The sequence below is a fragment of the Anguilla rostrata genome, chromosome 10, assembly GCF_018555375.3.
Source record: "Anguilla rostrata isolate EN2019 chromosome 10, ASM1855537v3, whole genome shotgun sequence".
Taxonomy (NCBI): domain Eukaryota; kingdom Metazoa; phylum Chordata; class Actinopteri; order Anguilliformes; family Anguillidae; genus Anguilla; species Anguilla rostrata.
Genome location: NC_057942.1, coordinates 11,637,973 through 11,651,358, shown reverse-complemented (window position 1 = coordinate 11,651,358; position 13,386 = coordinate 11,637,973). Strand labels below are relative to the sequence as shown.

Sequence of the window (13,386 nt, the reverse complement as noted above, 5' to 3'; positions counted from 1 at the left end):
GCTCTCTCTCTCGCTGTCTTTTTATCATCATTTCCCATCCCACTCTTCCTCTCTTCCACCATGTCCGTTTCTTACGCGCTTATGGCGGTTTTAGCGGTAATGACCTCTTGGCCCTGTCGGCCTCGCCCCGCAGACGCAGACGCAGACGGGGTGGAGCGCAGCCGGCAGTTCCACGAGCGCAGGCAGGCGGCGGCGGCGCGGCTGCTGGACGTGGTGATGGACCTGGAGCGCGCGCACCTGGCCTTCCAGCGCCGCGAGAGGGAGGAGGCCGGCAACCACATACTCACCCCGTAGGGAGGAGCTACGCGGGGGCGGGGCTAGTCGGCCGCTGTTCGTGGACCGGGCGGGAGTCTTCGGCCGCGGTCCCAGAGTCACGCTCCCGTGTTTTTATGTATGTCGTGTCAGAGGAAACCTGCCGGGCCCCAGGTTGGGCCCCACGCCCAATGTAGACTCCTTTTCGGCAAGGCCCTGTCCCCCATCCCATGCAGGGGCCTCCTGGACCCCTCAGCCTTTCACAGCCTCCTCTCACAGGCAGGTGTACAGTAGGAGAACTGGGAGAATGGCTCAGACCCACAGGGCTGATAGCCTGTGAACTGCATTATGGGATTTGTCTGGTAAGGCACAGGAGGGCTGTAAGATCACCCGCAGGGTCTAGATACTTCTGCTGGAACGTTGGGAACCACAGCATTAAAACACTAAAGCAGGGACTGAGGTGGCGATCTGTCACCATGTCAATGACATTTCTCCAGCTATCCGACTGCCATTAGCAATCCTGTCACTGTTTCAGTTTATGATGACAGAAGCACATGATGCTGGCTCTGACGCCATGCGTATCTGAGGTAGCCCGAGAGGCCGTTTCTTAGCCTGGGCCTAAGTTTCCTGGGTTTCTAGCCTGGGTTTCTTAGCCTGGGTTTCGGCTCTGTTTGCGAGACAGAGGGACTGCAGGTACCTGTAAGCATCCTCCGCCTCACCTGCTCCACTGCCTGCCAAGTCCTGATAGAAAGTGCCCTTGCAGTGCCAGAGGACACGATAGCCGCCAGTCCACCTGCTGCCCGGTCACACCGCACAGTCCCCTCTCTGAAACCTCCGAGCGTCGTGCTGTCGGAGCAGTTCCCCCGCACCCCGTGGCTTTCCCTTTGCTAAAAGCTCTGTGCCCGAGCAGGTTTTTAACTGTGCGAGGAAAAGAAAAGCGCATTCTCTTCGGGGACACAAATAACATTCCCTCTCAGCCACCCTGTCAGCGTACCTTACAGACGGATAATTATGCAACAGCACGAACAGCATCGTGCTACTCAACCAAGTAAGCTTTTAAAAATAATCGCTGAGCTTTTTTACCAATGTCATTTCTTTTTTCTTTTTTTCTTCTCTTTGCTGTGTTGCTTATCCCGCTCGCTGTATAATGGCTTTCGGCAGGAAATGAGCCGCGTCGTAACAGAGATGAAGTTTGTCCTGCACGCGCGCGGCAGCTGTGGCTGAGCGCCGCTGTCTGTATAAATATCGTCAGCGCCGCGGCTCCAAGGTCAGGCGGCCGGCCCGCGGCGGCGGCGGCTGCACGCTCGCTTCGGGGACGTCGGTCCTCCGTCGGCGTCGTCACGGGTACCCGAGGTCAGCTTCTGCAGAGCTTGTGTTTTTTTTTCTGCTATTGTTCCTTTGTTTTTTTAGAGGCACAATCCATTTTCCTTTGTTCTCTCCCCCCCTCCCTCTTTTTCTTCTCTTCCATGCAAGTGTACCTTGGAGGGTCTGCCAGCGAGCTCTGATGCAGCACGCCACAACTGCCTTTTGGCCCTTTGACGGGCAGGCCCTCGTCTGAAAAATAACAGCGCGTTAGCTTTTTTTTTTTTTCCCGTTTGCTGCCTCGGTCGACAGATCAAAGCCTTGTTTAGCACATCCCAAGTAGAGAGCACGCGGTAGTAAACATGTTTTTCTGTGCTGTCCAGTGTTCTCAGCTAGTGTACCACTGGTGTGCAACCGAGTCCAGACCGCTAGCGCTTTTATTTTATTTTATTTAGAAGAACAGGTTTTTTTTTTTTTTTTTAAAGGAACAAATTTGTGGAGTGTACCGGAGGCGCGCGGGCGACCGATCCGCTTCGCTGCACGGCCGCTCTGCGCCGCTCTGTGCCGCTCGCGCCCGTGCGTGCTCGTGTTTGGAAGGTGTCGTAACTCTCTCGTGATGCTTTTCAGCGCCGGTGGCAGGGGCTTCCCGTGAATGACTGTCGAGGCGGCGTCCCGAGAGCAACATGATCTCCCGTTTGAAACGATGCGCACTTAACAGCGCTACCCTCGTAAAGCCACTTCCCTTGCGCTTAGGGAAGCGGAATTTGTATTTCTGTGACATTAGATTTTATACACCTTATGAATGCGTGCCTTGTACGGGGCGGTATTTTAAACGAATACGAATGTGTATATATACGTACCTGGAGATAGCGACAAATAGACGCCTGGAGGCTAGAGTGCAGACACTTATCTTGCTCAAACACTCTCCCTCGAACCGCTGTAAGAGTAGGGGCCCGGAACATTCCAGGTGACACTTCAGCGACGCTCTGAAATGAATTCACTGGGACTCTGCTGCCGGCTCTGTGAGTGGGTTGTCGGTGACTTGTTGGTGCCAATATGAATGTGTTTGGGTGGGGTGGGGTCAGCAATGCCAAACTGTTTTTGCCATAATGTAATCTTTTAAATGCAGGACTGCATATTGTTTATTTAACATAAATATATATATAGGTAAATATATACCATTGAACAAATGTGTGTTTGCTTTTAATGCTCTTTTTGGAAACTGATACCACAAACGACTAAGAATCCCAACTCTTCTATTCAGAGGTGTCGGGAGGCTGACCTGATAGAGCTGCTATGGTGGTTCCAGTTGTGGGTAAAGCCAGGAACAACCACAACAAAAAAAAGTTCTCATTAGACCTTCACTGAACAACCTGAGCCCCAAAATTCAATTTGCCTGTGGGTCTATGACGCCACAGGCAAAGCATCGCTCAGCTGCCAAGCTGAGCCATTCAGGTTGCCATGACAGCATGAGGATACTCTGATGATAAAGTTGAGTGTGAGACACAAGAGCAGAGCTGAAATGGTTTCCTCTCAAAGTAACAGCCATATTCAGAACATCTATATTTAAACTGGCCAGGACATGTCTAATAGGGATATAGAATTTAGAGAGGTCAACTTTAGATTTTACTTCTGTCAAGACGTTGCATTCACTTATGATGAAAGGCTTCTATAAAAAAGGTAATTTTTCATGTTGAAAGTAGAGCTTCCATAGCCTACTTTTCTCACAGACACAGTGCCCAGACTGAGTTCCTGTCCCACCAGGCCCGTGTTCATCCAGAGATTGACTCGGTTGTGCCTTAAATGGGACTTGCGTTGAAGAAAGTATCTTACAGAATGTGAGCACTGAACACAAGAGCTAAACACTCCTGCTTTTTGAGTATTTAGTAGATGGATGGGAAAGATACAAAGCACTGATCAGCACGCTTGACTTTGCTTGCTAACCAAGGCGCAACACTTCACCCACCTGGAGGAGCGGGAGAGGAGGGGGCCGGGCCCGTCCTGGCAGGCTTCCAGGAAAAGCAGAGCGTGCATGGGGTGGGAGGGGGTCATGTGATCGGTTCGCCCTACGAACCGTTGCCACCATCTGGCCGAAGGAAGGATGCAGCAGAAGAGTCATCTCCAGGGAGAGCCTCGGGGTTCAGTGAAGCGTGGCGGCAGAGGAGACACCTTGCTTCACACACGCCCCCCCGCCCTGGGCCAGGTGCCGGGCTCAGTGAGGACATCGACTGTTGCACCATCCTAACATTTCCAATATTTTTAGACATTATCGATGTCCCACTTGTCCTAACGAGTCCCCCCCCCCCCACCAAAAAACCCCAAAAACAATAAATCATTAACCCCCCCAGTGTCCTGCAGCTCAGAACATGACCCTCTAGGAGTGTTTTCCTACAATCTGCTTTGAGCGCAGAAATGTAATAAGTCACTTCTGCCACATTAAAACAGGAAATACGACGTTCATGAAAACTGCGTTCCCTTCCCATCTAATTAAAATGCTAATGAGAAGCACCTGCTCCGGGGCAGCAGAGACTCCCTCATTAACACTTTAATTAGCGGTCGGGGTGAGGGAAGGGGGGCTGGCGAGGTTCTGCTGAAGCAGGAAAGGCTTGGCCTGCGCTCCCTCACGCCCGCCGGGCCGTCCCACAATTCACTGCAGGGCCGCGTGGGGCACGCCCACTCGCTTCTCCCGCGGCTCCAGCGTTCAGCCGTGAGTGACATACAACGCCCATAAAGCTAATGCACAGCCCCCGAAAACAATTTCTGCAGCTCGAGGCAGTGTGCGTTTGCATCAGAACAATACAAACGCGTGTGTGCGGTGTAGCTCGGGACAAGAAAGGGTGAAGGGTGCGGAGGACAAAAGGACGACAGAACCGAAAGAAGGGAATAAGAGAGGAGAGAGCGGTCAAACAACCCCTTTGACAAGGGAACATTTATTGCACGAGAAACACACAAACATGCAACAAGGTCATCAGGATTCAATAAAGACCAGTAGAATAAGAAGCCCTTTATCGTGTGAAACAATGTTTCTAAATCTTGCTCGTATTTTTTTCCTCTTTTGACGGTATATTTAATTAGTACATATTTTTAAACGGTCCATTGCCTTTTTATATAAGGTTTTCCTCATATAAACTATTAACTACTATTAACTACTATACTTAGTCACCATGAACAGAGATGGAGACTGAAAATGGCTGCACGGCTCTCACATCACGTCCATGAGAAGAGTGGGCACGTCCGATGCAGAGTCCCAAAATAAATGATTTTTTAAAAAACCTGTGCGTGGGGACACACAACAGATGAGAGAGAAACGCAAAAAAAAAACTCTCCCCGCTGGCCGCTTCTCAAGAGATATCTCACAGACCCACACTGGACAGGGCCACAGCTGTTACACAACCCACGGCATTCCCCAAGATCACTGACACATCACCATCATCACCATTACAGCTTACTAATAATCACGACTCCATTTTTTTAAACGCTAAGGGATGTCCGCCTGCTTTTCACACAATATGGATAACATGCATCCTCAATACGAAAAAAAGATTTCTGTCTCCGTCGCAAATATGCAACTGAGTATCTCACATCCCGCGGGTTCATATTAAGCTCACGCACGCGCGCACACTCGCACTCCCAACTTTGCTCCTGAGCGTACAAGATGACATATTGGAAAAAAAGCACGTAAATACAGAGCTCGGTGGGGATAAACAAACAATAGAGATTCGTTCAGGGATCAAACGTCCATTCTCCCGACCCCCCCACCTCCGTCAGAGCAATAAAGCGAGGTGACACATTTACTTAAAATATATTGCAAATATATGGAATGTTCATGATAAAATCAATGAATATACTTGTATAAAACGGATAAGTATTTATCGCTGAACGATGTTTCGAGAAGAATGTGGAAATATTAAATAACAAAATGTCCCTGGCTTTGTTAAGGCTGGAAATGCGGAAATGTGAGAGCGGGATGGCGACACTCCAATACCTAAACCATGCAAGCACGGCCTACGACCACGTCCCCCTACCTCTTTTCAGATTTCAGAAGAGGCCCTTTTTCCTCTTCTGCACAGACGCTCTGAAATCCGCACCCTGGCCTGTGCACCCCGCCCCCCCAGTCCCTGCACACTGTCAACGTGCGCCGTCCCGCGCAGGGGGGACTGAACTTTCTGTCGAGCTGCGAAGAGCACGCGTGCATCCCTGCGTCCGCTACCTAAGGACACCTGCAGGAGACGTGCTCTGTGGAGAAGTAAACGCGTGGCCTGTCGTAAGGTTAGGGGATGTGTACAGGGGATAAAAACGGTGAGAACAAGGTGGTGCTTCTCAGTTGATCAGCCTGTCCAAACCCACCAACCAAAAAAAAAAGAAAGAAATTGAAATAACTCACCCTATATGAATCCCTGATATGGTTTGGATATGTTTTTCCCTCTTAGCAAAGCCTCCCAATTCAATTAAGCAAATAAGAAAATAAATTTAGAACAAACAAAATGGCACAATAGAAGAATTTGCCTGTGGGAAAGGCTGAAGATATGCATGAGGTGGGACATGAACTCTCCTAACTTCTCCACAGTTTCAAAGGTAAAATTCTGAAGGGTTGGCCAACTTTTCCATGCAGGTACACCCCTCATATATGTGTATTAGAGAGAGATCTACTTATTGAGTTTACCTCAAGGGAGTCATCTACAGAGAATCTACTACATTACAGTAACCACAGCAGCAAATGCGCAAAATCTAAAACTATTGTGGTAATATAAGACATTACAACGTTTCAACACAAGTTCATACATAATTGTAACAGTCCCTGACAGTCTGACAAATCCTTTGCCAGTTCTTTAAAAAAATGTATGTATAATATATATTTATGTATATAATGTTTTTCATCATACAGAAGAGTATAAAAAATAAATTAACCTCACAAATTCTCTCAAAGACGTTGAACTTAGCTTAAATGTAGAACACACGTTATGTAAAAGTATGCTTATAAGCAATACAAGACACTTAATAAACATTCAAATAAAACGCTAAGTTACCAGAAGTCTCAAGACAACCTAATATATGAAAGGAGGGATAAAATAATGACGGTGCCTCAAAGTGCTAAGGAAGACAACGACCAGGTCCAATATTCAAAAGCCTTTAAAGGATTCAACCGACAAGTCTTGCTGACAACAAGGGTAACATGCCATCAATTTCACCGTTAATCACTTTTGGATTCAAAAAAACATTTTCGGTCATTTAAAACCGATGAAATATTTCTGGAGTTGTCCTCCTGAGAGAACGCATTGTGTCGGTGCAGGACAGCTCCTTCCTGGCAAAGAGAAATGGCACGAGGGGCTGCGTTACGTCAGAGGGTCCCCGGAGCTGCTGGACAGAAACACGGAAACAAAGGTTCCCTCAAAGTGTTTGCCTTACCCAGCTGAAGGAAGCTAAAATTCCCCCTGCCACGTCAGCATGATGGGGCATTACAGCCTTCAGTGCGATTACAGGCGCGTCCTCTGCTGTAGCCAGAAGACCCGCAGGGACCGCACATCAGACAGATCCGCCCGGCGGTGATGAATGCCCGCTGAGAGAAAGTCTCTCGCCGAGGCTGTGAAAACACGTTCAGCTTCTGGTCAAGGACTGAGCGGGAGATCTCATTAACGGTCGGCCAGCGTGCGCGCAGCCTGACCGTGATTGATCGCGCCAACGGTCGCCTTTCCTCGATGGGCGCACGTAATAAGCATGACTTATTCTCGGAAGCTCGCTGTCACCCCCCTGCCAGAGCAAATGAGTTTAACCTTGGGGAGACATCAGCGAAGGCTGGGCCCCTTTTTTCAAAAAGAGGTCTGAGATACGTAAATTGCTTACCTGATGACAAACTGTGATGGCAGAAAACACCGATCCAATTTGAGAAAATTTGAATCTGCACTGTGAGGTCCACCAAGGCTAAGCGACGTGACATCCCTCTCTCTCTCAGTTCAGATGCGAGACTCATGTTTTCCTCGCTGCCACTGCTGCACGTGGTGCTGGCTCATTTCTATTGCAGTCCGGATAGTTTGCTCTCATACTTGAGAAACAGTAAGCTGGCCACTGCAGTCAACATACACATCTACGGACTCAACTGCGCATATCAGGAATAACTTCATTCTACATGCCATTTTTCCCTTCAGCATTTCCATACCAAACAATCCCAGGCAAAAAAAATAAAATAAAATAAGGATACAATAATGTTATGATTAAATGGGAGTTAAGGTTTCATACTTGCATTAAATATGTTGGTTTTTCTATGTGTGTTTGAATTGTGCAACTTCAGCATGATTGACATATTACACCGCATTTAGCCTCAGTGACTTGTGGTCTCAAGATCCTGGTACACAAAGATGCTGTGGCCAGTCCTTCAGCTTGCTGGTCCAACTTTTCAAACTGAAAATAATTCCATTCAACGAGAAGCAACTGGATGTTGAAAAACTTCCCATTTTTGATGCTTCACAAGACCAACAACAAGGGGATTTCGCTAATAATTAACACATACATTTTCTCGAAACTAGGACAAACGGAACCTGACTTGAGTTTACAAGTGCAAGCCAGTCGTACTACCGACACAATGTCAGTATTCAAGATGCAGAAATTATGGGGCATCAAAGTACATTTCCTTCCAAAAAAAATACAGGTGTGTCCATCAACCAGTGACTTCCCCTGTTGCTCTAGAACACTCTTAAATGTTCCAGGCAATCACTGCAGTCCAGAAACACACAGGCTTCTGTCCCCGCCCCTCTGATCACTGCCAGCCAATCAGCACACCGCAGCAACCCACACAACAGCCCCTGCTAACATCGGCCAGCAACTTATTATTCGGCTTGTTGTCTCCGCTTTCATTTCTTTAACCCCTTCAGTTTTCAAATTTGGCAAGATTACGCATGCCCAAGGCCAAAGGCATGGAAAGAGAGAGAAAAATACATAGGATTATAGGAAATTACATAGGAAATATGTTTGTGTGCATATATATATATATATATACATATACATATATATATATATACATCCACATATACATCACACACCCCTTCTTAAGCATTATTTTAGCCAGACGCTAAAAAAGATTGAACATGTTCTGTTTCGTACATTTCTTTCACTCTGTTGTACGCATGTCCATTGAAGACTATTTGCTTTTTGGGGGGTGGGGAATAAAAGGACAATGTTCAGCGATTCATTTCCTTCTTTCCGACCGAAGACCCCTCCCTCCCTCCCCCCCGCCACGGGGGAAGAGGGCGGTGGCGTGGTGTCTCTGGCAGCCCTGCTCCAGCCTCTCAGTCTTTCAGGTTGTCCTCCCCCACCCCCTGGGCCGACAGCTCCGTCAGCACATTGTCCAGGTAGTTGGGGTCGGGGTAGCCATGTCCCGTCAGGTTGGAGCCGAACTCGGTCTTGTGGTGGATCTCGTTCCACACCACCGTGTCCGACTCGCCCGTGGTGCTGGACGTGCCGATGGTGAAGATCAGGCGCCGGTCCCAGGCCATGATGAGGAGCTTGAGGACCTGAGATTCCAGACAGAAACCCCCCCGTCCCTGTTAACTGCAACAGCCCCCCAGCGATGCTCATACACCTGCCAAACACTAGCCTTGCTTCACCTCTCACCTGTGTCCTGGGAACATACCGTCTATCCTTCAGTAATACTCAACAGGGCTATAAAAACATTAGCATACACAATGAAGTGAACAGTCATTAAACCAACCAGGCTCTACATTTACGTACAAACCAGAGAACCCCACAGCGTCTCTGGCTCTGGCTCTGCTGCATGACCCTATGAAACACTGCATCATCATGGCACACTACAGCAATGAGGAAAGATTACACACAGTTCATTTATTCATCAAGAGAAGGGCATAAGTGCATATAGCCGAGACCACATCATTTCCCCTTCTTTCACTCATCTCACAGGGAGTGTGTGGGTGACCTCTCACCTTCCTGCCCTTCTCGTTGTCAGGGAGATAGCAGTGTCTCGGGAAACCTCTGGCACTAAACTTCTTCCCTGGGTTTGGGTGTTCTGTGGTCTGTATAAAAAAAATAAATAAAAAAAAACAGTGACAGCCAATATTTCTTATCCTTGTAAATTATCACATGCTCTGATAAGTGTTAGACATATTAAAAACCCAATTTTAAGTCTGATTCGATGGTATACATAAAGGAGACCTCCAGCAAATTTAAAAGAATTTAAAGTGTTTTAATGATTTTGCTCCTAACTTTAAAGAAAACGCTCTTTATTAGTGTAATAAAGGGAGACATTATTGAGTTCACATCTTTTCACAAAGGTGAATAATATCAGTTTCACACAGTTTGATAGAATAATATCGTCTCCTCTGGGTCAGTGATACAGACACAGGCTTTTAAACTTACAGTACACTAAAGCAAGTATTTTTCCCCAACAAGGCAATAAGTGTTATAGAAATGTCTTAGTGTGGGAGGGGGGCACAGTTTAATTTGCCACTTCAGGGTGCTTTCACCATCAGATGGAGTGGAGTGCTATTAGGACAGGTAACTGGGAGGCGGCGGAGATCCCCAGAGAAAATCAACCAGCTCCTTTGGCATAAAAGACAGTTTAATGACTATTAATGGTGCTGTTTCACAGTGATGTTTGGGTGCACAGAGGATACACACACGTCATGTACGCACCCCAATCCACTACACCCCAACGCACTCACCACCTCCCAAAGGCAATACCATCCAACAGGCTAATCTGCGATCCACATTTACGATCAATGCGGATGAAACACTGACAGAATCGCATTTAACTATGTGATGAAGGCAGAAAATAAGACCGTACAGACTTTGAGAGCGAGAGCGATTGAAGTGCTTTGACTCCCTGTGTCTTCACATGTGTGCTGCAATACGGTAAAAGCAGCTGTCCCTAGCTGCACACACTAAGCTGCTGGCCATGTCTCAAGGACGCCGTTATGAAACAGCCGTTACAAAACCGCCTCCTGTCCCACAAAAGCCTCGCGGATCACGGACAGGCCAGAATTCAGGGGGCTAAATCATACAACGCATTTGATTCCTTTCTTGCTTTTTGATCCACTCCAGAGACCTTACAGTTATGGAGGTGTACAGTGTCAGATTATGAAACATGCCCGCAACCAGAATTCATTAGTACGGGTCACAGATACTTGGCTCAGGGTTTAGGCCTGGCTTGAGGTTTAGGCCTGGCTCAGGGTTCAGGCCTAGCTCAGGGTTTAGGCCTGGCTCAGGGTTTAGGCCTAGCTCAGGGTTTAGGCCTGGCTCAGTGTTAAGGCCTGGCTCAGGGTTTAGGCCTGGCTCAGGGTTCAGGCCTAGCTCAGGGTTCAGGCCTAGCTCAGGGTTTAGGCCTAGCTCAGGGTTTAGGCCTGGCTCAGTGTTAAGGCCTAGCTCAGGGTTTAGGCCTAGCTCAAGGTTTAGGCCTGGCTCAGGGTTTAGGCCTAGCTCAGGGTTTAGGCCTAGCTCAGGGTTTAGGCCTGGCTCAGGGTTCAGGCCTAGCTCAGGGTTCAGGCCTAGCTCAGGGTTTAGGCCTAGCTCAGGGTTTAGGCCTAGCTCAGGGTTCAGGCCTGGCTCAGGGTTTAGGCCTAGCTCAGGGTTCAGGCCTAGCTCAGGGTTCAGGCCTAGCTCAGGGTTTAGGCCTAGCTCAGGGTTTAGGCCTAGCTCAGGGTTCAGGCCTAGCTCAGGGTTAGGCCTGGCTTGACTCAGGCACTAACCTGGATTCCAGCGGGAATGTCGTAGACGATGCGGATGGTCTTGGACTCCGGGTAGCCGGGGAGGCAGTGGGGGATGACGTGGTACTCCATCTTCCCCGGGGGCTGGGTGCCCGTCTTCTCCCCGTAGATGGCTTTACAGGTGGGGCACTGCAGGCTGCCGTCCTGGGGGGCAGGTCTCAGAGAGTTAGCGCATTGGGGCTACGGTGGCCTGCTACATCTGACTAACGTGCCATTTAGTCCTGCTAATCTCTCTCCTGCAAAGGATTCTCCGTCAAGCAACAAACATCAAACCGCTTCGCGGGCTTTACACTGTACAGCAGGGTGGCCCAACCCAGCTCCTGGAGATCTAGGCTTTCACTCAAACCCTAACACAGCACACCTTATTCAACAGCTAGAGACCTGGTTGAGCTCCTAATTAGCCAAATCAGGTGTGCTAGATTAGGGTTGAAATGAAAACTGTAGGGGATATGCATCATTTTCTTACAACACGTGAATGACAGCGCATGAATGTAACACATGAATACACTTAAGCATTCATAGACGAGCTTCTGCATGCAAATGACTCTCAGCGTGAGTGACACCTGCAGCCGACGTGAGCGCTCGCTCTGTCCCCACTCACCTTGTTCCCGTTGTTGTACATGGCCACCAGGCAGAGCAGGTGGTACATGTGCCCGCACTTGCCCAGCTTGCCCACCAGCTCTGGCTTAATGCCCTTGTGGCTGAGGACCCCCTCGTAGCCCGATGAGGTCACCAGCCTCTCCATGCAGATGGTGCAGTCCTGCGAGAGATGGGGGAAGGAGGGGGCGGGGGAAGGGGAGTGAGCGTTCGGGAGCGGGGACCGCGTTCCGTGCACGTGCCCAACCGGTCATCAGTCATTCTGACAGGGCGCCCTTTCGGTAAATGTCATTTCACCATAAGCGCGGTGTGCGCGGTATAATGCAGTTCCATTTGATGAATCCGTGCAGGGTTGGACACGGAATATTATAATGTTCAAGGCTCAACGTGAACCAAACTGCGCTCTGCTATGGAGCTCCATTACCCGCAGTGCAGTGTTACCACCGACACGGTGCCTGGGCCTAAGTGCTGTTTGATGTATAGTGTGTGTGTGTGTGTGTGTGTGTGTGTGTGTATGTGTGTGTGTGTGTGTGCGTGCGTGCATGCGTGCGTGTGTGTGTGCATGTGTGTGTGTCCGCGTGGGATTGAGGCACAGTGCTACTCTCACCTCATCTGGAACCACTTTGATTTTCTCGGTGTATCTCCGAACCACGTCCTCTGGGTTCTTCCCTGTTGAAGAGACACAGAACAGGACAGGCATGAAGGACATTTTAACCGTGCACTCACACACTCACACAAACACACGCACACAGAGGGAGTAAAACAGGAGGGATTCTGTTTGGCAGCGAGCGTAAGCTTCAGGGGTTTCTATAGAATGAAGAAGCCCCTTGTTGTGCGAGCGCTGTGCCCTGTGCCCGGGGCCCAGTCCAGGGGGCCTGTGATCCGACCAGACGAGCCAGTGGCTCCGTCCCCAGTCTCCCGTTGCCGCGGTGAGCACTGGGTCTGACATTGGGCTGCTCTGTGCTCTTTCTCTGGGCTGATGAGCTACAGAGCTGGACAGCACTGGCTCTCCTCAGGGCGTTTCTGTGCAGCGTGAGGGAGGGGGGGAGGGGGGGGTCACCTTCAGAGAGACACGCAGCGGTGAACCCTCTTCCCACAAAGCCGCTAATCCCGCCCGAGACACGACTCGGGGCTGGGCTGGCAGTAGGTCCGGGCCGCGCATGTACTTGTCTGCAGCTAATGCCGCTAACAAGCTCGCGGAATCTGTTTCTCCTCCGCTCTTGTGTTCCCCTCGTTTAGAAGAGGTGGGAGGCGGCAGGGTCTGAATTATGCATGCTTTGGCGGGCCGTTTTTTTGATGGTTTCATCAGCAGGATCAAAGGGCTCTCCCAGCCTCCATTCAGAAGCAATGACCTCAGGGCAGCCCCCCCGACAATGGGTGACAGCCTGGCCTGAAAGGGTGGGGATGGGGAGTGGGGGGGGCGAGGGGCGTGTGATGCGGTCATATTTTTTTTTGTCTGTAACTCAATTATTAATCTTTGGTGTTGTTACCCCCCCAGTGGAAAAGCCCATGGGTCAGACAAAGC

At 49.4% G+C, this 13,386-nt stretch overlaps 2 protein-coding genes across 7 annotated transcripts in view; one reads left to right on the top strand and one right to left on the bottom strand.

Annotated features, from left to right (window-relative positions):
- The window catches only part of LOC135264955 (rasGAP-activating-like protein 1), a 34,838-nt gene extending 31,319 nt beyond the window's left edge, over positions 1-3,519 (top strand). Inside the window, exon 21 of one of the 2 annotated variants that reach the window (XM_064354068.1) lies at positions 140-3,519. In XM_064354068.1, coding sequence (XP_064210138.1) covers positions 140-294 — 155 coding nt within the window. In that variant the 3' untranslated portion in view covers positions 295-3,519. Of the gene's footprint in view, positions 1-133 lie in introns of both variants that reach the window. The other variant, XM_064354067.1, reaches the window with a different exon arrangement.
- A 932-nt stretch (positions 3,520-4,451) lies between these two features.
- Positions 4,452-13,386, bottom strand: part of dtx1 (deltex 1, E3 ubiquitin ligase) — a 54,433-nt gene continuing 45,498 nt past the window's right edge. For all 5 annotated transcript variants that reach the window (XM_064354062.1, XM_064354065.1, XM_064354063.1 and 2 more), the window contains 5 exons: positions 12,469-12,530; positions 11,866-12,024; positions 11,247-11,408; positions 9,486-9,575; positions 4,452-9,059 (listed from right to left, as the gene is read on the bottom strand). In XM_064354062.1, coding sequence (XP_064210132.1) covers positions 8,835-9,059; positions 9,486-9,575; positions 11,247-11,408; positions 11,866-12,024; positions 12,469-12,530 — 698 coding nt within the window. In that variant the 3' untranslated portion in view covers positions 4,452-8,834. The remainder of the gene's footprint in view (positions 9,060-9,485; positions 9,576-11,246; positions 11,409-11,865; positions 12,025-12,468; positions 12,531-13,386) is intronic.